The following is a 26,497-nucleotide window of genomic DNA, read 5'->3' as shown; positions in this document are numbered from 1 at the left end:
GCTCGGTCAATTTCATTCTTGCGCTATTTATGAGTTTTAATAAAATCACGTTAATGATCATTTTTCAATTCGCTCGCAATCGCTCCGAATAGAGCAGCAAATTTTCCATAAAAGCGTACATCATTTAAAATGAAAATTATTTCACGAAGATTTGGTGAAAGAAAAAATTACGTCGTATAAAACTAATTGGAAGGCTCGAGTTATTTTATTATACGTATTTAGTCATATACGTGTACGCGCGTACGTGCATACCTTACAATCGTACTTGTGCATGTAAGGTCTGAAATTTCCTAAAAGCAGCTGAAACAAACGCGCGAAGCGAGCTGTACAACAATAAAAGCTGTCGAAGCGACTGCCGTCTACGAACATGTTTCGCAAACTGCGCGTTCACGGACTACAGCCCCGTGCTCATGCGGAGCATCGCAATTCGCAACTGCGCGCACGCAGCTAGCTCTGTTTCTCTCTGCTTCTCTCTCTCTCTCTCTCTTTCTTTTTTTCTTCTCATATCATTCCAGGCAAACTCGTGCGCGAGCATATAGCTCGCCGCGTGCGCACATACCTATATTGGCCCGCAGGCTCTCTCGCGGTGAATCATTTCACATTTTCCTGATCGTTGCGGGATGATTTTCATTTCGTCCGTCGTGCATGACGCGAATCAACAGCGCCAGCCTGCAGTGCAGCAGAGAAGCAGAAGCAGCAGCAGCAGCAGCTCTTGCGCATTGCTCTCTTCGAAATATCACGCACGGCAAGCCATCGCCAACCAGCATAATTTGCCCATATTCTCGTCTCTACGCTGCTTTTTTCCTGATACGCCTACTTTTCGCTCAATGATTGTGTTGCTCAAGTGCCTCGGCTCATGTATAAGCCACATTTAACGGTGCATTCGCTGCTCTGCATTTTCTACCTTGTTAACTATTTGGCGTATAAAATGTACATTATGTAATATAACGTATGATTTTTCTTACTGTACCATCAACGAATGATGAAAAATCCTTTATGATCATTCTGACCGAAGCGTAATTTACCTTATAGAACTTCTGATAATCGACCCTTTTTATTAGCCACGACGATAAAAAGTAATCTGAAAAATGGGCGAAGCTGACCTTACGATTATTGCACAAATTACCTTGAATTTTATTTTCCTGGTTAAAATTCTTGTGCGAGCCAATCTTACATATTCACGGGCAATATCTGATTATCATATCATTCGCTACAGCCATCTTGTACCTGAGTGAATTTGCTGCTTACATTTTTCCGCGCGGTAATCAAATAATTGAATATTCTATTTAGTAGTGATAAATAATTTTTTTTCTCTCTCATAAATATGCATCGGTAAGAGAGCTCATACTCTTGTTCAAGTTTGCGCGTGTATTTATAGAATACGCGCGGAATAAAGATGCGAATTTTTTCGTTTCATACTGCCACATCCAACTAACAGAGTGGAAAGTTTTCAAGCTCTTTGCAATTGCTTATACAGAAAAACAGTGCAAATGCATTTTACTGTTTCGCAGCATGAAATAATGCAGCAGCAGCCTCGAGAGCCGTTGGATTTCTTGTTTTCTAATAAAATTAGCCAAGTTGAGGAAAAGGTCTGCGCAGTCTATGGCTCGAAGCGTCGTGTACTTTTTAAGCGCGCACGCACTTCTGATTATTCGTAGCGAACTTTCTAATCTACGATCTTGGGCGCGATAATTTATTCTTTTGCAGGGTGTCAGTTATCGATACAAAACACAGATCGATGTAATTCGCTTCGCTGACTGTAGCGAGAGCGCAGCGCACTCTGATTTTTCTCATTTTTCTGTCTTCGTTTCTCTCTCTCTCTCTCTCTTTTGCTCGTTTCACGTGGGTTTAACTTTATAAACACTCGCGCTTGCCAGAGTTCGATTTAATATTATAAAACGAGCTACGGCCCCTATCAAATAAGAGTATAGCATGTTGTTCGGTATAGGTAAATTATACGCGCATATAGCTGCGCTTACATAGACTCACACATGGGCGCGCGTTACGTGATTTTAACGATCGAGGAAGTACTTGAGCTAAACGCGTTACTCCTTTTTACCGTAATGAATGCGTATATACGTACGGATGCATATAGAATGTAGATGTATATATACCTTATAGGAACGCGCCGCGACGTTTGCCTTTTCGCGACTTTTGCAAGATGCAGAAGGATAGGGACTTGGAAGAACGGCTAGTACACCACGTCGAAGCGGCGTAATTATATCTACCAGTGCATGCGCTGCGTTGTGTTTTCAGCTAACGCTCCAACTTGTTGTTACTCCGAGCGAAAATAGAATTACGTATCGCACGAGCGCGTAAATTAAGAGCTCGCGAAAGAAAAGCCGATCGAGCACGGCAACAACAGGTGGGAGTATTAAAAGAAGTCGCATAAGTCGTCAACTGCACAAACCGTATTCACACGAGTCCGAGCTAACTCGCGCGCTCATTAATCGCGCATAAAAAATGCCCTTCGTTGCTTCGAGCTAGCGGGACGTAGCACGAGTAATACATGTAGCGAGGCTACGAACGCGCGTATACGCACGCGTCAAGTTTTGCTCGCGCTGATATATTCGCGAGTTTATACGTATGAGCGGAGCTAAGCACTCGAGCGATTTCTCAGCTGCTATCTCATTGTCAGCTGGTTAGCCGTACTTGAGGACAGCCGCGACGACGACGACGACGACGACGAGGACACGAGTCGTGCGTTTTTGCGCAATAACTCATATCCCTGGCTTGTACGGCTCGCAGCTTGTGCTTTCCCGACTTACACTTTGCTTTACTCGATTTTACAATTGTCTACTGTAGCTCTCAACGCTCGAGAGCTCTCTATCGACGCGCAGTTGCTTGGAAAGAAAAAAAATGTGCCACTTTCAGGGATAATTTCGGTTTCAAAGTTAAAAATTGCACTTTCGAAAAAGTCCCGAGAGTCTCTTTGTTGGTCTCGAGGTATGCGCGACAGGGGGACGATGCACGCGGCGGATAGGTCGTTTAACTGCGCAGCGTACACCCATACGCATGCGAGCATCGCTTATTCATTTGGTCGTAAATTTTTCAAAGTAACGCGCGAGCACGTGCGCAAATGCCAAGAGCCGGACGACGATGGACTGCAGCTTCGAGGACTCGTGGTCGTTTCTCTCGCATGTACACGCGTGAGTATTAGCGTTATACCGTGCGACGACGACGACTACGACTCGTTTGATGGTCGCGCGTGGGTTGATCCGACTGTCCCTCGATGCGTAGAGCACGAAGCTCCGAACGGTGCGCGCTATCAATTGCCGAGACGATAATGCGCCTTGCAGCTCGTCTATGTAGGCAATGAAAAATCCCCTGTCGTTCCAACGGATTGTTCCTTTCGACATTAGGCGCTTATAGATATATATCTCCACTGGCTATATAGTACCGTAGGTGCAAAGCGATAATCCAACGCAAAAAAACAACACGCAATGGGAAAAGAAAGCCACATCCTCGAATGTATCGCGAGAATCGTTGATTTTTACATTCTCCGAGTTCCCGCAACTATTTATGGTCGAGTACGTACTTTGGAATCGAATTCACCAGATATATCATATCAAGCGAAATTTTTCTCTGCTTTTTTACGAGCATAGATCAGCGCGACGCACGTACGTGCGAATGTACGAAAAAGTACGTACACGCTGAAAAGGAGAGTTCGAACGTGCTGTCTCTCTTTCACTTGCGTAACTCTCCCAATAAAATGTTTGTTGTGTCTCACCCATCCATTAGTGCAATTTTTACATGGCTTTTTAACATCGTTCCGTACTCGCGCGAATCGCTAACAATGTGCTGTGTAATATGTCAAAGTAATATGAAATGTTAACCTCGTTCTTCCTTTTACTCATAGTTCATTCTTTTTTTATCTTTGTCTGTTGCAGGGGACATCACGCAAAAAGGCTACGAGAAGAAACGAGCACGACTGTTACAGCAGTATGCGTCAAAACCAATCGGTGAGTCGTCGTTTTTTTCTCTCTCCATACTTTCGTTTCTCTTTCTGTGCTCCTATACTCTTTACTGTGTGTGCCATGGCTGTTACGTCAAGTCCATCCTCCGCGGTTGTGGATCACTCTTATGCGCTTTCATATTATGTGTGTTGGCTTTAAACTTACATTGTATCCTACACATTTTCCAACCAACTTTTTTTCTCTCTCTCGGTTTTTAATCGCTCGTAACTCGGGCTCAATGCTCCTGATCTTAGAACTGCTTCGTGATTTCTTGACGCAATTCGCTCTTTTGGAATTTTAAATTCAGCTAAGCTACTTATAAAATCCTCTGCAAAAACGACGACATTTATTCTAAAAATACTCGGATATATATGTTGCTGCACAGTAGGTCATTGCTACTTCAAGGTAGCTTGAGATTCAATTAACATATAATAACATGACAATTATGGCATTAAGCAATAATGCGACGCGTGGCGTCGATGATCGATTACTTTTGTATTATGTATTGCGAGCCGTGTACGGCGCGGTACGAGCTCTCGATCGCGCGCGCCCGACGACGTAATCTCGCCAATCTTCCGTATATAGTAGTAGTACTATTTGCGCTCTTTGAACGCCTGGTGTTGCGTCTACGCGCTTAATTGTTTAATATTTTTATTTTATTCACTCGAGCTGGGACCGTTACACTTTGTAATTATATGCTCGATATCGATGCCCGATGCTGCATCAAATGCTAACCGAGAATACATACAATATATGAACGATCGTCACCGTCCTTTGCAAAAAAAAGTGTAATAATTTACAAACAAATTATTCATAATGGCATGTAGAAATGACGAGTCATGTGTGTAGGTTCTCGAAGAAACGCGAGAATTTATGCACGAGAACAAAATTCTATACGCATATTTGTAATGCACATTGCGTGTCTTTAGCGCTGCATCTGTCAGAAGCAGTCACGGCAGTATAAGACGCAAACTTTTGTAATTAATTTTACGAAACGCATGTAAGAAGTCGCGTCAAAAGACGTTGATCCACGCATTCTTTCGGAAAATCTTGTTGTTGTTGTTTTTTTTTTTATAACGCCCGAGAGCTGGTAAATAGGCTATTGTTTGCGTTGATGCTCGTGTTCGGTAAGTTACATGCACCAATTCTCGCGAGCATTTTATGTAATATGCACACATACAAACACACACACATTCATCCTTGAGGAAATAATATTTTTCAAACGCGTGGCTGCCTCCAATTGTGCAGTCGTTGCCGCTGTATACTCGAGTAGCCGGCGAATAAGTTGGCCGCGTGCAAATAAACGTTACAATCAGCATTATAATGTTGCACGCTCGCTTCTACGAAGGCTAGTTTTCGAAAAAGCACACACGTACACGCGCACACACAGATTGTGAAAAGAAGCGTTTGATTTTTTTTCCATGTACCGATTGTCCGGCAACGGTACAAGCTTATTCATGCGATCCCAAAGGAGGTAGTATTGGCCAAGACTAAATGAGCAAACGAAGTAAAGTAAGCTTTTGTTTTCTATTTCGCCGAGTGAGATACGCGACGACGGAATAGCAGGCGATTTCTGTGCAAACGACCCTGCAAGTTGCACATATAAATGCGTGTATATTTATTATATACATAACATTGGCGAGCGACAGAGCGCGCCGTTTCACGCTCATTCCCCTATTATTGTTATGGATTTTTTGTCGCTCGAGAGTCACGCATATATATCAAGACATAATACGCGTCGCGGTCATTGCGAAAATGTGTGTGCGTTGCATCATCGGACAATGCGACTCGGCGGCTTGTGCGCGCACATGTATCCATAATGTACTTTTCGCCAAAGAGCTAAATATCGCACAAAAGCCTACATAATTGTTGGGCTATTAAGCGGGAAAAGGCATTGAATCCGATAGGCATGGTGCGTGCACGCGCGCTCGGATCAAGCTCTCTCTCTCTCTCTCGTACAAGCTGCTCACCACCGAGCTATTAGCAAGCGCATCGGGCAAAAAATGGAATTCCACCACGGAAACCGGAAATCCCGAAGCATTGATTCTCTCTCATCTGGAAGAAGCATAACTGGCATTCCGCGCAGGCCGCGCGCAGGTTTATATACAACTACTGCAGCTCGCGATCTATACACAACGTATACACGCTTACAAATAATCCATGGGTACGCGAGCGCGCGGCTCAGGCCTGCCTCGGCGTCATTATATAGTAATCGCATTTATCAGACGTGTATATGCGGATCGTAGCCATGCGTATGCCAACGTACTCGCTTGGAAAAATCCAAATTCATTCGGCGAATGGCCAATCAAAATACTTTCGCTTCGTGCGGAAAAAGTCATTTTTCCGTTACCGCGCCTCGCGCACGAGCTGCTGCTGCCGCTTCTATCTGTGCTCTCTCGATCGTCGAGTGCATCATGTGTGTGCGCTCGTCGCGAATCCCGAGCTACATAACGAACGCCGTATGGGATTCATTTTTCTCTGCGATCGTGCAGAGCCCCGAGACGTACACGTATACATATATACGTGTGCAGCATCTACCTGTATTTGTGTGTTGTAATCGATTCACTCGCAGCTGCGCGCGATCCCGAGTTTCTTGTGAATCTGTTGCGTAAAAAAGTTTTTACTGCGCGCATAATGCATGCAGACTTGAGCTGCTGCGCAGCAGCGACTCAGAAGAAACAGAACGTGTTCCGATTCACATATTATGTGTCTGCGTGTGCGTCGCCGTACGTACGCGCGCGTGTGTGTACGGCACTTAAAAGGAAGAGATGCGAGACTCGGGAGGACGAGTTATGTATACGTCGGAGGAGAGCATCGCTAACAATGAGCGCGCGAAAGGCGTTGATTCCGATCGCTTGGGAAAACGAGAGTTACGGATTATTTCGCACTTTATAACCGATCGCATAACCACAGCTATATCTTCGTCGTCTGTCGCTGCCAGATAAACGCGCCTTATACCGACTCTGCAATTCTCTTTTTTCTCTTCCGGACTATTTATTCGATGCACCGCATTGCTATCCGTACGATGAAAATAAACATTATTTATCAAAACAATGACGAGTTGTAATTAATCCTTACTGTCGTTGAAACGTAAAGCAAAAAATTCATATCCGATGTTTTATCCACGATATTTTTTTCACTTCCCACTGTTTTGGAATTCTTGGCGTTACCAATTTGCTTCGACTTGAGTAATTTAAAAGTTCATCGACGATAGTCTTGCAAATATTATGCTAGTGAGGGCTAGCGGCTCGTACTAGCTGCATGACGTTATAAAATCAAAGAATACGCATTTCTTTTGTCCGATGGTCAAGTAAAAGCAAATTATGCCGCGACAAGTCGGCCTTGAAATGCGATGATCGTCATTATGGGCAGCTTTTATGTACACGACATTTAGACTTTGCTCCGAAATAACAACAGCGATCGAGCCTCGGAGCTTTATGTCAATCATAAAACTTGAAAAAAAAAAAACATTGCCAAGGATAAGATGACTTTGAATTTTTACGACCGAGATAAAAGTATATGACTATACAGATTGTATGCAAGCGATCACTATAATTCGGAGGAGAGCCCGACATAGCAAGTCGAAGCCGCAGAGCTCCGCGCATGTACAGTTTAAACTCGGTGCTCTGGAAGTTTGAAGCGTGTATAAAAATCGAAGACTCTCTATCGTACGTTCGCGTGTACGAGACGCAGCTCCTAGTTGCACATCATGCATTCGGCTGGTAGAGGCGAGCATTATCGCTGGCGAAAAATGATAATGAAGCCGAAAGTGCAGGCGCATCGCAAATACGAGAAACCACATTGCGCGCCGCGCGTTGCACTCTCACTTTCTCGCTATTATAATCACGCGCGTCCCACGCTGCCGCGTGCATGAGGCCGTGAGCGAGCGAGCCATAACACATGCACACATGCACACACACACACACACATAAACATACCCGCTGCTGGCGGCTCCATCGAGAAGAATCAAAGAAACACGCGAATTTCGTGAAACTAAGCGTTGCATAAAGTCATACGAGCTTCGCGAGTTTCGAACAAGGCGGAAAATTTTTCCGACAAAAAAAAACAACAGCATCTCCGATGCCATGTGCACTCGGACGCTTTTACATGCATGCATAGGTATCTAAGGTACATACGAACGGAAGTGAGCTTTGTCTTGGGCACGTTTCAATCTTGTAAAGTGATTTGAGCAACAGCGGCACACGCTCATTTCGCTCGCCTCGATTGTCACATTTTTCTGTTGCAATGCAACCCGTCACGTATAAGATTTGAAAGACGCTTAGATTTGGTTAGCGTGACTCAAAAGTAAGGTAAAAGTAAAAAAGTAAAGAGGAAATCCGAATTTATTTTGGAGATTATTTCACAAGAATTAAAAATTGAGCCGGATCTCAATTCTTGAATACTCGCACATAAATATCTTTATTACGCTAAATTGCCTGAAGCATAATTTTGCGTTTGTCGTAAGTATAGAGTTCAATATCATTTATGTAGCAACGGAGGATTTTGTTGTCGAAGTAAAAACTCTTAAGCAAATTCCAAAAGAAATTAAATGAAGAATCCATAACGAAAATCTAGTGGCAATATGAGTGAATGCTGTCGTTGTTATCAATGATCTTGTCAAATGAGCTACACTTGAAACATACATACAAGACCGCAAATTGTGGTCTGAAGGCACGTAAACGTTTATAATTGATTCGTGCGGTGTAAACGAGCTCGCGCACGTAAGAACAAGTACGAAAAGTAACTCGGTGCAGCTCGCAGCTCAACTGCAACTACACAGCAGTCGGTACAGACCGCCACCATTGTCGACGTTCGCACTTTCTCACGAAAATTAATCAAACGACTCGCTCTCCGCAATATGTTGCTCGACTCTTGAGAATAAAGAGAAAAGACGAAGCGCGTCTCGTTAGAGTAATGGTTGACGCTCCGACGTCGTTGCTCCGTCGCGGCGCGCCTCATTGAAAATCGGTCCCTGTCAAACGCAGCGGCTCGAGTCTGCCGCGCTGCTACTGCGAATCCGATGCTTTTGCGCAGCCACTCGAAGACAGCCAGAGAATTGCCGATGCAGAAAGCTCGAAACTTTATGCAAAAACTTTGTGTCTTTTGCCTGTCGCACGTAGCGGTGGAAGCGTTGACATTGACGTTTTTCTTACTTATTCCGAGCGTTTAACGTGTATACATGGTCCGAGCGACGTGTTTTTCTCACTTTGTGTGAAACCATCAGCATTAGCAAAGCGCTACGAGGCGTTTATTGAGTCGATCGATCTAAAGCCATCATCGGCCGTAAGGAATCGAACGTTGACTCGAAACACAGAGGGAGAATCCGTTCGCGCTATAATAATGGAAATAGCGCGCGCGACTCGACCTTTCAATGGTGAAAATTTCTCGAGCGAGACGAGAAGGAACGACAGAGGGAAAAGCTGCCTAGGCAATGTCGAGTCTTTTACGCCGGACAGTAGACAATCATTTTGCGGAGAAATCGAGTATTAATTGCGACTAATGCGAGCAATCTTCGGGAAAGCAACGGCAGCGGCTCGCTGCAGCGTGCAAAATGTTAAGGCTGATCGACTGAATTTACATCGCGATTGTACTTTTCGCATCCTCGCTCGGCTCTCGATCTCTAAACTGTAATATCGCTTTCGATCGAACGCCCAAGTACATTAACGCGCACTGTGCGTATCGCTTTAATCGCGACGATCGGTCTCGCGATGGGCCATAGTTTTACTTTCTGCGGTGAATACAAGTGTGTTGTCTCGATGACACTTTAAATACTCATAAACGTCGGTCGCTTCAAACAATAGGACACTTTTTTCTTCCATTTCTTCGAAGAATAATTTAGCGAAGCATCGCCAAATGCTAAATGTGTGAATAAATACGTATATAACGTCACGTGCGTTTAAGAATGCTCTAAAATCGCATGGCTGTTAAACCGCATGTGGTGTACAATTTTCAAGCGAAGAACATGTGTCACGATCCCGCGGGCAACTCGACTTACACAGCATTTAAGAGGGATTTTGCAGCGAACAGATCGTTACGAAATATTATCAAGATCGTTTGAGACTCTGAATTATAAGTGGCAAACAAGGCCTTTTTTCCATGTCCCGGATAGAAAAAAAGAAAAAAAAAATCGATCGATTAGGCGAATCTCAAATTTTCGGTAGCTCGAGTTGCTGAACGGTATAAAGAGGCCTGCACGAGCCTCTCGTGCTTTCCAGCGCAGTCCAATTAAATCGAGCTCGGCGATAACGTCGTGTTCATTTTTGCGTGACAGAATTATATGTATACGAGAGAGCTAAGCAAGGAGTACGCGTTGTTGTAACGTTTGTGCATATATAGGCTTGGCGAAGCACTAGGAATGTTGAATGCCCGATACTTGACACGCAGGCGGCTCGAGGCGGCGTAAACACGTTGATAAACAATCATCCACATGTGCATGCACGATACTTGGCACGCGTTTCACATTTAATGCTCTTATTGATTTCTTTTATTCGATCGTGTCACATTGCTCAGTCCAATTATACATTTATAAATGTATGTAAAAAGCGCGTAACGGCGAGGCTAGTGGCTCGGTACGATTGTTTCAAACGATCTTCTCGCTCCAGCGATTGCACCGACTCCTTGGTCTGTGCTCAAGAAACAGAAAAGATATCGAGCATACATCAGTTTAATTGGTGTACTAGCCTAGGATGGACCGATCGATAAGTTGTATCATGCCGATGTGTGTGTATAAAAGCAGAATTTCTCAAGCGAATCGGCGCCGATTCGGTGAAAGTAACAAATTCGCTGCATAAGGTGAAAAATGTTTTTCTCAATTATCGGATGTGCAAATCGCTTGAAATCGTCACACGCAGCAGCAGCGGCAGCAGCCGCAGCCGCGCCGGAAAAATGTCGCGCGACGAGTTATACAAATCGTTATTATCGCACGTGCGCGCGCGAGAGAGAGCCCGCGAGTGTATCAGGAAAGTAGGCACACGATTACGTATTAATTGGCTGCGTGTATATAGCGCATAGCGAGCCGTTTTTCTGCGACGACGGAGCTTGGTGCGCGCGCGCCCGCGACGCACACGAGTCGCAGCTGATATATCGTGCATGTGTCTATATGATCGCATTACGTAAATGAAATGTGTGACGCTGTATAAAATAGACTCGCAACTTTCTCACGACAAGGCACAATTTGCTTTGTCTCTTTCTCCCTCGGCTCCGCGCGTATAATATCTGCTTAGTTGAAACGTCCAATTAAGCAGCCGAAACACTTGACTGTACACTTATTCGCGGCGTCGAGTCGCATGGAGCGCATCTTCGCGTATAGCTCGTGTGTGTATGTGTATATAAGCGGTACGCTACGCTCTCATACAACTGCGGAGGAATAATCGCGGCTAATATTCGCGCGCGATGCCATCGGAATAACAAAGCCCGCGAAACGATCCTCCCGCGCCGCGTATAGAGTATTATACGCATGTATGCGGTAGTAGTGGTCGTTGCGTACCTTTGGCGACCACCCCGGACGATGTGCATTCCTACGAGCGCACACGTCTCTTGCTCGGTGCGCGCCAGTGCAGCGATCTTTGCCGATCCGGCAATGTGCCCCACGCTTTTCGCTTCTACGTGTGTGTGTGTGTGTGCGCGCGTGTGTACGATTGGTTGCGTCGTTTCGAGTAGGTATACCATAGGTACACGCGAGCCAAAGGACTCGATAGCTGGTGCACAGAGTCGTAGTTCGAAACTGCGATGGGGGCCGCCGCGTGTGTACATTACACATACTTGCAAAAGTGCATACATGTGCATGGGTGCACTAGGCAGTCCCAGGCAGTAGGATAGACTACTCGAGTATTCTCTCGATGCAGCGCTCATAGCTCGAGAGCTGCCTAGCGGCGAGTAACTGTATAAATGCACGGCACACACGCGGAAGAGGGCCCGCACGAGCTAGGTCTCGTGCACCCAAGCACTCGAGTCGCAGCCGCCACCTCGCCTTTCCGACGCCGCCGCCGCCGCCGCCGTAGCTATGCTTCCCATGCAAGATGAGTCTCTACGTGCACCGCAGACGCTGCAGTTCTATTGCTCACGTACACACACGCATATACATTCGTAGTGTACGATATGCTCGTACATTATACGTATACAGACAACGGCGAGCAAATATACGTGCAAGATTAGAGCGGGACAGAGCACTCTCGAGCTCCGGATCGAGCCGCGACGCCACCGCCACCGCCGCCTTTCACTGTATATATACGATGCTGCACGCTGCACATTGCGCAGCGCTCGATTTATTTTTTATCCGCATCGGAAATGCAACGAATCGAAGAGAGATCATTGTCGCAATCCCAAGAGCCACGCGGATCGGCAAAGATCGTCCTGCTCGATCTCTTACTTTTTCCACAGCTGCGCAGAGGGCCGCGGCTGGCAATCGAGCTCGCGGAGAAAGAGGCATAACAATTTTTCCACGTGTGTGTGACTGGCTCTCTCGGCTCGAACTATACGTATATACCTTCGATTTAATCGAGAGGGAATGCCCAGAGATTGCACTCGGCTGCGGGAGGCAGTTCGGAGAGAGAGCGAGAGATGCGAAGAGACGGTTAGATAATCCGTCAATAATGAATGAGCTTGCAGCGATCGTACGAAAGCCGCGCTGCTGCACGGTGAGGAATCTTTTCCGCCTGCGCGCCAAATTGATCGTGCCCGAGCATCTCGTAGAAAATCCAATTAATATGAGCTTCGGTATACCAGCGATCCGCGCTCCATGTTTATGAACTTGAGACAAAAAATACTTCTACGCGAATACGCGTGCTCTTTTACTTATAACTTACATGGTAAACTTACGCGGCGCGTATCTTTGTGCAGCGTTTTACGAAATTGACCTCGCTCACACGTTTACAGAAAACGGAAGAATCGCTTATTTTCCAATGATTTCCATAGATGAAAGATAAGGAGACAATTTTCCATTTCAAAACTAGGTCAATCAAACGTAAGAAAAAACTTGAAAATATTATCCAAGCAAACGATCGAAAATTGAGACTTTAAAAATGGTTTCTCAGACGCGTTACAGGCGGCTGATTTTAAAATAGCGTGCACGGACGGAAAGAAAAAGAACAAAAAATGAATTAATGAATTGCGCATGCTGTAAGTACATTACTGTACTTGATAATCTTGTATGCAGTTTTACGAAAAAGGCGAAATTGAAAAATAATTGGTGCCGCCAGTAGTGTAGTGGCCCAGGCCAGCAATTACGACAGCTCGCAAGCGCGCGCTCGAGTTACTTAAAAAACTCGAATGACACTTACATTTACGAAATGCGCAAAGCTAGAATGAAGCTGCCTCGCTCAAAAGGCGGCTCATGGCGCGTTTGTAACGTTCGACGAGTGTTTCGCTCTCGAAAAATTCTTTATGTTCTTCCGGGCAGACTGCTTGAAGCGCACATTTCCCAAGGCGCGTCGCGAGCGTAGAAAATTCAAAGGCTAAAACGTATCTGGCTAACTTTGTCGGAGGTTTCGATGCCTCGCTCTCTATATAACACACGTGCAGCAGTATACGTCCGATCTACGAACGAGAAGCGAGCGCACATATTTTACGTGTATTCCCATTATAGCAGCGTATACAAATAGTCGGTGCGCGACGCTGTAAGCGCGTGCAGAGATTTGGCTCCGGCTTTTAAAAACGTTTTATTATACACATACACAAGCCGATATGCAATTGCGTTTGAATGCGCGCCTGCTGTACTCGAGTCCGTGAATTCATATTATAATATATGTACTCGTGTGTTAGCATGCAGCAAATGGAATATATTCTCTCGATCTATATGACCGGGACGTATAATGCGCATGGACGTGTACAAGAGTCGCGGCGAGTGTAACGCGTTCGTATTCTAGGAATAAGCGCGTCGAGATGGTTCATTGCTCGTGTCTGCGTGTGTGTGTGTGCATGTGCGCCGTTCGCGATTCCACATTGTGCGCGAGCGACGCGCTGGCATTTATCGTCCGCCCCCATTTCTACGAGCTGACATAATATTCTTTATGTATTTGTGTGTATAAATACGCTTTCGCGAGTTATAGGGAACGAGCTCCGAGATTGCTAAACGTGTCGTGATCTTTGCATGTAAGACCCGCTCGCGATTACGATCCTCGCGACATTCGCCGAGCGTTTATAGATGCATGCTGCACTGCTCTATCGGGCTGGCTCTGCCATCGTCGCGCCTCGTAGGTCGACGAGAGCCCCATTCGCGAGTGCAGCATTTTGCAAGTTGGACGATCTCAGCTGCAATATAATGTCCCACACGTCGAGCTTTTACAACACCAGCGCTACAATTAAGAAGAGCGTAATCGATGGCAACAGCCATAGCAGTTTTTCCTTTTTTGACTCGCGTGCGTTTACAGCGATACAAACTCGCGCAATCGGCCAGTTCGATCGAATTCTTATGTCATAAAACGTATCTTGTAAAGTTGGCCTGCACGACGTGTTTTGCGATCGCATACGCGAATCGTTAAAAGTCGAGGCGCGTCTCCCTCGCAGCAAATTTGATGATTTTTAGCTCATATCCACCAAACCGAGCCAAGGATATCATAACACTCGAGATTTTAAAAGGTACGAGGCGTATTATTAACGTGCTCATAAGCCCGAGAGAGAGAGAAAGATGATTATTTCGTCGAGTCATCGGGGCATTTCTGCGAACGGATAGACCGATAAATTGCCAACGATAAGGCCTGCGGCCCGCGCGCGTATATGCGAATACCGTGTATACATGCGCGCGCGCGTAAAAAGCCTGCCAATATACCGAAAGCTTATCGCATCGTGTGTGCAGCGGAGAGCTGCCTGTAGCGCTGTGTGTACGGCGATCGGCGGCGCACACCCCGTCTTCGCCGATCGAGAAATAATTTTTGCGAGAAACCTGCATGAGCGCGACCAAAACCGAGCGCGCGCGAGCGAGAGAGAAAAGAGAGAGAGAGAGAGAACAAGCTGACTTGGTTGGTCTGTATAATAATGGAATCATTGAACTGTCTGTGTTGCCTGTGGTGTGGCCCAATCGTCATCGTCGTCATGGTCATTGGCATCGTCGTATCGACATGATCGCATCATCATCATCGTCGTCGTCATTTTGTCATCTCTAACTTTGCGTGCTGCTGCGCTCTCAAAGGCGGCAGCAATAACGGGAGCGGCAGGGACCTGGACAGGACGAGTTTCGGCAGTGCCGGCAGTGGCAGCGGCGGCGGCGGTGGTGGCCGGCCACAGCCTCGCGCCAGGCGCACCCAGCGCAGCCGCGTCACGCATTCGGAAAAGCGCTATCACTCAGGTAGCTCATTATCACAAGATTCTCATTATGTCGCTCGCATTACACGGATATGTATCCTCGCTGTGTAGAAATTGTTGTTGCTCCTGCATTTTATATATTATATATACGTTACATGTACGTACTATCTGTTGTATATTGCTCGTGCTCGTACTTTTTTTTTAACCCTGAGTCCCGAGAGATATGCCGATGTTGCTCTTGAGACTAATTTAAAAACGAGCTTGATCGTTAAGTAAGCGATGCATGATGTATACCATACAGAAATTCCTTTTCTCGACCAAAATGCCGCATGATACCTAAGAACATAAACATCCAGCGGCTTGTACCAAATTTGCATTTTTAGCATGAATACATATTCTCATAAATAGCTAGCCAATTTATCGATTCACTGATCATCGATGCCGTCAATGATAAGTTATTTCAACTTTTTTATACATATATTTAATTTTAATAAAAAAATCTCTGTTCAATTTTACTATATTCATCAGTTTTTCGTTCAATTTGATAGAATAAAAATTATGATAAGTTTTTTTACTCGACTGTGAAGACTAAATAAATTACGAATAGCCCAATTGATCAGTAGATATTCATACAGCGTGACTCATTCACGTTAGGTCTGATCATTTAGTTGTGTACGATCTCGTGCAGTATGGCGACTTGCGAGATTTATTAAACACGGAAAAACGAGAAAAATAATAATGCAGCAGTTTTTCTACCATCATTCAATTATTATACGCTGACTGTTTTATTTTTTCCATTATGCGTCTTATAACATCTCGTGCAAAAGTTTCTTGTTGGCTTTGCTTGCATCGTTTTTCATATGCCCGTTATGCATTTTATCAATATTATATACTATAAAGTTCTACTTTCGCTTTAAATTAATCTTCTTCATAACTATAAGTTCTGGTGATGGTGATACCTTGAATAAGCTTGTTGATTGTTAATCTTCTATGATCAAAACGTGATCAAAAAGCTCCTGATGTTACTTTTTCTATAAACTATAATAGATTTCAATTTTCATTATCATACTTTTATCTATCTATGTGTATGCTAGTTGCCACTAAGTATTCTCATTTACTAGCTGTCATTTAGTAGTTGTGCATTTGGATGGTTGCGTAGATATTTTTCGTAGATATTCGCTACACCACGAGCTGTGGCGATGATCTCGAAGTAGTTGCTTGAAAATGTTGTCGAATGTTTTCCTATTTGTCTGCTGATGTTGTTGCATGCGTCGTCCGCGACCCCGCAGGCAGTCGCCCGACATCCAATAGCGAGAGCCTCCTCGGTAGCCCAGGTTCCGGCCTCGCCTCGACCGGAGCTGGCGGCGTCGGTGGTGGCAGCAACGGCAACAACGGCAACCTCGCCAACAACAACACAAGCAACAACAACACCAACTCCTCCTCGGCCAATAGGCGCGGCAATCGCAGGCTAACTCGCAACGAAAGTCGATATCATTCTGGTGAGTATATACATCATCCGACACGCGCACAAATACACATGACACATGCGTTAAACATATATATTATCTACAATCTGCGATACACCTACCTCCACTTGAACCCCTACAAGCAATCCAAGTCCTTTTGGAAGTAGCATATATCTGTGTGTTATATTACACTCGGTCGGCATCTCATGGTGAATCAACCCGACGATTTGTAGAATTCCCCGAAAATTTTCTTAATCCTCCCTGTATCGATCGATGAATTTATTACACTTACTTGTGTCTCACTTTGTCCATTTCGACGAGATATTTTTGGTGTATTTTTTCGCCTGTTATTGCATCATTTGTGGTTCCTTATTTTCTGATTCGACCAGCAGTGTTTATGAAGTATATTTTTTGTAGGTCAGTGTGTGAGTAATATTCCACTTTGTTGTAGATATCAAATAGTAATTTATGTTGCGTGAATTATAGAATACATAGTAGAATTATATTGTTTATTGAATGAAGGTATTATCTAAATTAAATTTTTAATGTTATCACTATTGAGTGATGCAGTAGTGAATGAAAATTATTGTAATATCTGCGAGATGAAACATTTTATTAATAATGTTTTAAATATTATTTTACCAAGGTATAATCAACTTTCCTTTATGGGATTGAAATGTTATTTTCAGATGATTCGTCAAACAAGGAAAATGTTTATCAAAATATTCTGGCGATTTTTCTAATCGATTTTTTTAAATTACCAACTTATTTTATTATAAAACATTAAAAAAAGTTTGTGTTATGATGTTCATAAAATTTATTTTTGACTTTTTAAAATTAAAATTTAACATTGGCAAAAAAGGGGAGGTAAAAAAAGAATGTCTTGGATCACAAAGCCGAAACGGTACCTTTGATGTTGCACAAATACTATTTTTCTTGAATTTCACAATAAAAAATAAAATTTTTGTTGTGGCCGAAAATTTAATTTCAATGCGGTATCAAGAAAAGTTATTTTTTCCCGATGCAATTCGTAGAGTTAGGTAGTTTTGGTTGATGAAAGGATGAAAGGATCCAGATTTCAAGAAAATGTACAATACCGTTAACATAATACACTTGAATAAATCTCAGATTCTTTCCTATTTCGTTCTTATTGATTTCGATTTTTTTAAATTGAAATTTTCGTGCGCAATTATGTAAGAAAAATATACCGAGTTTGAAAAAACAAAAAATAGTCACATTAGTATCTCTGAGTAGAGATATCTCGTGTATTGCGAGCGCAAGAATTGCACAAATTTAGGTGCGTGCGTCCAAATATAGTAACTCTCGAGTGACGTGAGACGTACATGAAGCTTCAATACAAAGCAAATACTCGAACGTGTAAATAAACAGCAGCATTTTTAAGTGTTGGTGTACCGAGCTGCTCTAGTTTTGTCGTACCGTGATACAGTAACAATATTTAATGCTCAACTTTCGTTTGAATTTTTCGTGATCTTTACAAACACATTTTGGCCTTATTAAAAACTATAAGATATAGTAAACTCATCGATTAAAACAATTAATAGTTACGAGTTGCATCGTAGCCTGAAAACGTATTATTCAAAATTTACTTTTTTCTCGGTGAAAATATAAAGTTTTAATTAACGTGTGCTTATAGTTTTATAAAAATTTCGTGATTCATTTGCATTTGCTTGATTCGTGATCGATCAATTTTAGCGACGTACAACGAATTATTACAGGTAAAATAAAACGGAGCTGCAAATATGCATTGAAAAAGCGCTCCGACTATCAGGTTTAACACTGGTTATATCTGTACAAAAGGCTAACGAGAGCGCGCGCGCGAAAGAGAGAGAGGTGCGAGAACAAGAGAGTCCAGGGCAGCTATAGGCATAATCGGCTCGTAAATTTCTGCATACCACCCTATAAAACTTCGTCCTCGTCGAGGGAGATAAAGTCGGTTGGCAAAAAAAAAGCAAAAAAAAAACAGTCTCGTGCTTGGGCGCGTATGAAAGCTGCCAAACAACGAAAGAACGCTAAATCGCACTTGCAGTGTGTGCGCGCGCGACGGCATTCCAGGTGCCTGTATATGCAGAGTTACAGCCGCGTGCATGGCTGCTGCTGCTCTTGTACTGCATGCTCTCGACTGCTGAACGGTAGTGAAACAAAACAAAAGTGACCGCGGCAGCAACCTACGCCTTTGGACTCGAGTCGAGAGGCAGAGAAAAAGAGAGAGAGAGAGAGAGAGAGAGAGAGAGAGAGAGAGAGACAAAAGTATGGTACTCGCGAGACTCGCGACCCACACGTTTTTGTCTATGCATGCAGAGGTAAATGTTGCAGCGAAAGTCGCGCCGAACGCGTACATACTGTATCTGTCGCAATTGACCCAGCAAAGCCAGTTATTTGCTTCTTATATACGGAGACCTATAAGTGTTATAAACGCGAGACTGATTGCGCTCTAATATATCCTCGAGTGTTCGACTTTGTGTTTTTCGGTATTTTTAATGACAAATAATTTTTTACGCTGCATTTTTTATGCGTGATAAGTTGAAGTTCGGTATAATTTAAATTGGGGAAATACAGATATCAAGAAGATGACCTTGCGATATATTAGACCATCAAAATCGGTAGTATGAATAAAATTGACAGGAAATAGAAAAATTATTGTCATTGGAATGAAAAGTTTAATCGTTGAGTAGGAATCTCGAATAATAATCGAAGAAACGTTTATGCCAACAGAAGTACGACAGGAGGCTGTGCAGCAAGCGTTGGCAGCGATGCAGAGCAGACCGAAACCGTCGCTGCCGATGCCTTCGAAGCGCACCTCGGTCATGGCGCGCAGCCCCGAGCGCAATCAGCAGCAGAATCAGCAGCAGCAGCAACAGACCAATCAATCGAAACGCGAGCAGCGCAACACGAGCTCGTCCGGCGTGGGCGGGGCCGGCGACTCGAGCAGCGACGAGGACAGCATCGTCACCGAGGAGAGCCCCGGCGCCGGGGGCCCGAGCGGTACCGGTCTCAGCGACACCAGCAGTACGGGCTCCGCCAGGGACACTCCACCGCCGCCCCGACCTCCGGCCAGAAGACCCCCGGCTGCGGATATAACCGACATCGCCGAATACTCGCCGCACTCGTATTGCAATCTGGTGCAAGTTCAGCCTCCGGACGTCACCCACACGACCACTCAGAGCAGGAGAACAGCCGGTTAGTTCGATCGAGAGTCTGAGCACGTACGTGTTTAATAGTCTCGTCAATAAGTGCCTAATTTTTTCAGGAGCTGATCGAGTAAACAGGTACCACGTCGTGGAGGAAAACAATACGGGTACGGCGGGCCGTTGGAAGGTCTCGGCGAAAATCCAGCAGCTCCTCAACACCCTGAAGCGGCCCAAACGACGACCACTGCCAGAATTTTACGAAGACGACGACATTGAATTGGAAATAGCGGCCAATACTAAAGACCCGAACGCGCCTAAGCCCGAGGGTGGCACCATGACTCCGGCGGTAGGCGAGACGCTATCCGTGCCTTCGGGGCTCCCGAGATCCGTCGAGTCCGCCATACAGAGGTAAGCGCGTCGAAATCGGCAATCGGGCTCTTCTCGATTTTCACCCCGCTCGTAATTGCGCGCAGGTATGGCTCGGCGTCGTACAAAGCCCCGGCAGCCACAGTGCTCGACCCGAACGGCAAGCTCTGCATCACGCTGACCTACGGCAAGCTGCTGAGCCGCTCCTACAAGATAGCCTACACGCTGCTCAACAAGGCCATCACCCGCGTCGTCGGCGAGTGCTGCCTCAAGCCGGGCGATCGCATCGCCCTGGTCTATCCAAACGACGATCCCATCAACTTCATCTGCGCGTTCTACGGCTGCCTACAGGCGGGCATCGTGCCCGTGCCCATCGAGGTGCCGCTGACCCGACGCGACGCCGGCTCCCACCAGATTGGCTTCCTTCTGGGCAGCTGCGGCATACAGGTACGATACGCAGACACTTACTTTATCGTAATGCTCGCTAACTCCGACTAACTCGTTTCGTCTTGACTCGTAGATCGCATTGACCAGCGAGGCCTGCTTGAAAAATCTGCCAAAAACGTCGACGGGCGAGGTCGTGGCGTTCAAGGGCTGGCCGAAGCTCCATTGGTTCGTCACGGAGCATCTGGGAAAAACGCCCAAAGACTGGATGCCGCCAGCGCGCCTCACCGACGATACGCCGGCCTACATCGAGTACACCACGGATCGCGATGGTTCCGTCATGGGAGTCACGGTCACTCGAGCTGCGATGCTGGCGCACTGCCGCGCTCTCACACAGGTACGTCGCCTTCGACGGCTCACTTTGGCTTCGGTTCTATTTGTAATTTGACTCTCGCGTTTACTCTTGTACAGGCTTGCGGCTACACGGAGGGTGAAAATATGGTCTGCGTGCTGGACTTCAAGCGCGAAGTCGGTCTCTGGCACAGTACACTGACGAGTATTCTCAACGGCATGCACGTCATCTTCATTCCTTATGCCTTGATGAAAGTCAATCCCGCCAGCTGGATGCAGATGATCACGAAACATCGAGCGACCGTCGCCGTGGTCAAGTCTCGAGATCTGCATTGGGGTCTGCTAGCGACCAAGGACCACAAGGACATATCGTTGTCGACTCTCAGACTGCTGCTCGTTGCCGACGGAGCCAATCCCTGGTCGTTGTCGTCTTGCGATCAGTTCCTCTCGGTTTTCCAGCCCAAGGGTTTGAGGCCCGACGCCGTGTGCCCTTGCGCCTCGTCGAGTGAAGCGCTCACGGTGTCGATCCGAAGACCAGGAAGAGCTGGCGTAAACGCCACCGGACGAGGTGTTCTCAGCATGTCGGGTCTCAGTTATGGTGTCGTCAGAGTCGATCAGGAAAATTCCCTTACTTCGCTCACCTTGCAGGACTGCGGACAAGTCATGCCTGGCAGTGAGTTTTCTTTTTAACAACTTCTATCCTACTCATTCATCATTAATTTAATTTTTTTCTTTTCTGCTCTTATTTTCAGGCGTCGTATCGGTTATCAAGATGGATGGATCACCGCTAGTCTGTAAAACTGATGAGGTTGGCGAGATTTGCGTTCACAGCGCTGCTACAGGTAGTCAATACTGGGGTCTCAAGGGACTGTCCAACAACAACTTTAAAGTTCAGCCGCTTCAAGCGGACGGACAGCCGCTGGGAGACGTCGAGTACACGCGCTCGGGACTGCTTGGCTTTCTCGGTCCGGGTAATCTTGTGTTTGTATGCGGTTCTCGGGATGGCCTCATGATTGTCACGGGCCGCAAACACAATGCCGACGACATCATAGCCACGGTCCTCGCGGTAGAGCCAATGAAGTTTATTTATCGGGGTCGAATAGCCGTATTTAGTGTCAGAGTTCTCAGAGATGAAAGAATATGTGTGATAGCTGAACAGCGTCCCGATTGTAGCGAAGAAGAGGTATGCATTTCTATTAAAACTTGATAAAGCTCTGCATCAATAATTTAATCTTCGTAATAAATTTCCACAGAGTTTTCAATGGATGTCGAGGGTGTTACAAGCCGTGGACTCGATCCACGCTGTTGGGATTTATTGTTTGGCTTTGGTACCACCGAATTATCTACCGAAAACACCTCTAGGTGGAATCCATTTGTCTGAGACTAAACGGCGTTTCCGCGAGGGTACTCTTCATCCAGCTAACGTATTGCTGTGTCCACATACGTGTGTCACCAATTTACCAAAGCCACGTGAGATTCATTCGGGTAAGTCGACCAACGCTAAAGCTCAAATAGGGTGAATGCGGACTGGGTGAGAGTTCGATTTTTTGTGAAAGCATGGTTTGAATGGCTTTGTTATTTCTTGGAATTCCACCTCTTTTTTTATTCAACTCAGAAATTTGTAATGAATTTGATTGTTGTATGGATTTTTAAATCTTGTAAATTTGATGTTTTTAGGCTGTGTTTATACTTGATAATCAAAATCAAATAATCTTATTATTAATTTTTTTATATGATTCAGTGGTCTCGTTAATTATTTTAATTTTTCAGTTCATTAAATTTCAAAAGAATATTTCTCATTTCTTTTCGGATGGATTGTTAATAGCTCTATGAAGAATGGTTATTTTTTAAATATTTCGTATCAATGTTAAATTTTTCACTATTTCTTGTTTGTTATTTAGTTACATGTGATTTTGAAGTAGTTAAAAATGCTCAAACTGAAAATTACTTCTACTTGCATTATCTTTGTGTTTTACATTATTCTTGTTTAATCCAAAAATAAATTCTTTGAAGCAGGTTACATAAATTTTCCTCGTTATAAAGATTTGTTCAACTTTTGACTTTTTTCTTTTGCAATAAAAATTTCTGAGTTGAACTGAAAAGATGGAAAATTTTATAAAATAACAATGACATTCGCGTTACGATTGTGGACAGTATGAAAGGTATTTAGAGAGCAGTTTTCGCTAAAAAGTAGAAGCTGAATAATAGTCAAAATATGCTAGTTGAAGATCAAAATGAAATAAGTCAAAACCTGTTGAGTTTATCCAAATGATATCAATCGTGGACGACGAAACAGGGACAAGATCTTTTGAACTGACATACTCCGTAAACAGTGTTTTACTTTTTTTCTTTAATTTGTTAGTTGTTTTTGCTTGTGCACTCAATGTATTATTGTTTTTCTTTTTTTTTTTTCACTTTTAGATACTACTTTACATTCTAAAGTTTGTTGATCGTTTTATTGAATTTTACTTATTTGATAAAAACTTTATTAGTTCTCTCTCTTTCTTTTGGCTGAGTTCGTATAAACCCCCGAGTTTTTCTTGAACATACCTAGACAAGTTGCAGTCAGTTTTCGAGTTTGCATCAACAAGTTCGAAAACGTTTATAAGATACTTAAAAGCGTATGAACGGTCATTGATCGTCAATGCGCTACGGTTGACGGTTCGTTTCGCCGACAGCGAGCGTGATCAGAACTCGTGCGTTTCTGGCCTCAGTCAGAGGAAAGTCTGGTGTAGCTGCTCTTCTAAAATGTTATGTTGTTGGGATTTATTTGAGCATTTGCGTTGGTTCACTAACATCAAATTCGCGGGGGCGTGTAGCGGGAGATTCTGTTTCAGATGTGGGCCCGGCAAGCGTCATGGTCGGAAACATCGTCCAGGGCAACAGGCTGGCATCGGCGCAAGGTCGAGACTTGGGTGTGCTCGACGATGACAGTGACCACGCTAAAAAGGTAAGTTATTTAAGTCTGATTTTTCGTCAGTCCGACGATTGACGATCGTCGCTTGTGCCTTTAACATTGATAATGACCATCATAGTATCAGTTCATTTCGGAAATCCTGCGCTGGCGAGCCGTCGGAACGTCGGATCACGTGATATTCAGCTGCCTGAACTCGAAGGGTGCAGTAGCGTCGTCGCTGTCCTGCTCTCAGCTGCACAAAAAAGCCGAACGCATTGGAAACTTGCTGCTGGACAAGGGCCGCCTTAATACCGGTGACCATGTGGCCTTGCTCTTTCCCCCAGGCACCGATCTCATTTGCGCCTTCTACGGATGCCTTTACGTCGGTGCCGTGCCGGTGACCATCAGACCACCGCACCCGCAAAATTTACAAACGACTCTGCCGACTGTACGCATGATAGCCGACGTCAGCAAGTCAGTTCTCATTCTCACTAATCAGACAATCATGAAACTGCTGAAATCGAAGGTACGTAAATTCATCCGATAGCTTTGATTGTCATGACGAAATCTCATTTATGTTTCTCGATTTTTCATTCACAGGAGGCCAACAGCGTCGTAGAGACGAAGAGCTGGCCAACCATCCTCGATATGGAAGACATGCCAAAGAAGAAGCTACCGGTGCTGTATCGCGCGCCGACCGCCGAAATGCTGGCCTATCTCGACTTTAGCGTATCAACCACGGGTATGCTGGCGGGAATTAAGATGTCTCATGCCGCTGTTACCTCGCTCTGTCGCGCCATGAAATTGTCCTGCGAGCTCTATCCCTCGAGGCATATCGCGCTCTGCCTCGATCCTTACTCAGGACTGGGCTTCGCTCTATGGTGCCTCAGCAGCATATATAGTGGTCATCACTCCATCCTTATCCCCCCATCTGAGGTACCTAAACATTTCCATGTTCCACGATGGCAAACTTTTTATTTTTATGGACAACGCTAATTTTTTTGTTCCTTTGTTACAGGTTGAAGCAAACCCAGCCCTATGGCTGTCAGCTGTCAGTCATTCGCGTGTTCGTGACACTTTCTGCTCGTACGGTGTCATGGAACTATGCACCAAAGGTTTAGGCTCGTCGGTTAATACGCTAAAAGCTCGTGGAGTCAGTCTAGCTTGTGTGAGAACTTGCGTTGTAGTGGCCGAAGAAAGACCAAGAATAGCTTTGACAACAAGCTTCAGCAAACTTTTCTCCGCTCTTGGCCTCAGTCCTCGTGCTGTGTCCACATCCTTCGGTTGTAGAGTCAACACTGCCATATGTTTGCAGGTTTATTTCTTTCTACTACTAGATATACTGCTCGTAGTTTAATTCGTAAGTAACATTTTACTGTTTTTAATTTCAGGGCGCGTCGAGTCCCGAACCATCGACGGTTTACGTCGATCTTCGTGCCCTGCGTAACGACCGAGTTTCACTGGTCGAGCGAGGATCACCTCACTCATTATGCTTAATGGAATCTGGCAAACTCTTACCCGGTGTCAAAGTCATCATAGCAAATCCAGAAACCAAAGGGCAATGTGGCGACTCGCATCTAGGAGAGATCTGGGTTCAGTCGTCGCACAACGCCAGTGGCTATTTTAGCATTTACGGCGATGAAAGTGATTACGCTGACCACTTTAGTGCGCGCTTAGTAACGGGCAACACCGGCGAAGTATATGCACGAACTGGATATCTCGGTTTTTTGAGACGCACAGAATGCGTTCAGCAGGCCCCTGAGGGTACTGCTGTGCCTGCCGATAATACATCGACCAATAGCGCATCCGACCTTGATGTGTCCAGAACTGATTCAGAATTACATGACGCCGTCTTCGTTGTTGGAGCCTTAGATGAAGCTATTCTTTTAAGAGGCATGAGATATCATCCGATTGACATCGAGAATAGCGTTATGCGGTGTCACAAGAAAATCGCTGAATGGTAAAAATATCAATAATAAATTGTTCCGATTTACTGAATAGATATATTAATTACATTTTAATTTTTTTTAGTGCTGTGTTTACGTGGACAAATTTATTAGTTGTCGTGGTTGAACTCGATGGCAGCGAGAGCGAAGCTCTCGATTTGGTAGCACTTGTGACAAGCGCTGTATTGGAAGAACATCATCTCGTCGTCGGAGTTGTGGTGGTTGTCGATCCTGGAGTAGTACCGATTAATTCACGTGGAGAAAAGCAGCGTATGCATCTGCGTGATGGTTTCCTAGCTGATCAGCTCGACCCCATATACGTTGCCTACAACATGTAAAGCGTTTTTTTATCAATCGCCGATCTTTATTATTTCGCACAAGCTTCTCTATCGTCTCAAAAGGTTATAAATATTACAACTCTTTCGCTCAATAATTACTTCGTATTTTAATATATTTTGTATACTTGAGATTTGATTTATTCAAATGTGCTTTTTAACTTTAAACAAAAAGATATTTTTTACGCACTAAGTTGACTTTTTTGACTACCAATTTTTTAAATTATTTTTTAAAATAGCGGTTTTACTGCCACAAAATGATTGTATATGGTACTACGGATAATTTGAATCATCACAATACACTTACAATGACTTTTCGAATGTATTCTTATCTTTGAAGGTGATAAGAATATTTTTTTCACTTTTTCGAATGTTTATCATGACGTTTACGCTTTTTTTATGGTATAGCA

The 26,497-nt window shown here is 44.6% G+C and overlaps 1 protein-coding gene across 4 annotated transcripts in view; it reads left to right on the top strand.

The window, feature by feature from the left end:
- LOC106652773 (disco-interacting protein 2) overlaps positions 1-26,268 on the top strand; it is a 53,173-nt gene extending 26,905 nt beyond the window's left edge. The window contains exons 2-16 of one of the 4 annotated variants that reach the window (XM_014371909.2): positions 3,891-3,962; positions 16,484-16,693; positions 19,394-19,858; positions 19,929-20,217; positions 20,283-20,622; positions 20,696-20,956; positions 21,031-21,583; positions 21,663-22,093; positions 22,164-22,395; positions 23,748-23,860; positions 23,946-24,332; positions 24,407-24,742; positions 24,825-25,121; positions 25,198-25,766; positions 25,838-26,268. In XM_014371909.2, coding sequence (XP_014227395.1) covers positions 3,891-3,962; positions 16,484-16,693; positions 19,394-19,858; positions 19,929-20,217; positions 20,283-20,622; positions 20,696-20,956; positions 21,031-21,583; positions 21,663-22,093; positions 22,164-22,395; positions 23,748-23,860; positions 23,946-24,332; positions 24,407-24,742; positions 24,825-25,121; positions 25,198-25,766; positions 25,838-26,090 — 4,808 coding nt within the window. In that variant the 3' untranslated portion in view covers positions 26,091-26,268. Of the gene's footprint in view, positions 1-3,890; positions 3,963-16,483; positions 16,694-19,393; positions 19,859-19,928; positions 20,218-20,282; positions 20,623-20,695; positions 20,957-21,030; positions 21,584-21,662; positions 22,094-22,163; positions 22,396-23,729; positions 23,861-23,945; positions 24,333-24,406; positions 24,743-24,824; positions 25,122-25,197; positions 25,767-25,837 lie in introns of all 4 variants that reach the window. The other 3 variants (XM_014371908.2, XM_014371907.2, XM_023459664.1) reach the window with 3 other exon arrangements.
- The last annotated feature ends 229 nt before the right edge of the window (positions 26,269-26,497 follow it).

Source organism: Trichogramma pretiosum, unplaced genomic scaffold (genome assembly GCF_000599845.2).
Source record: "Trichogramma pretiosum strain Unisexual culture from Peru unplaced genomic scaffold, Tpre_2.0 scaffold32, whole genome shotgun sequence".
NCBI classification, from domain to species: domain Eukaryota; kingdom Metazoa; phylum Arthropoda; class Insecta; order Hymenoptera; family Trichogrammatidae; genus Trichogramma; species Trichogramma pretiosum.
This window is presented reverse-complemented; position numbering and strand designations above follow the sequence as displayed.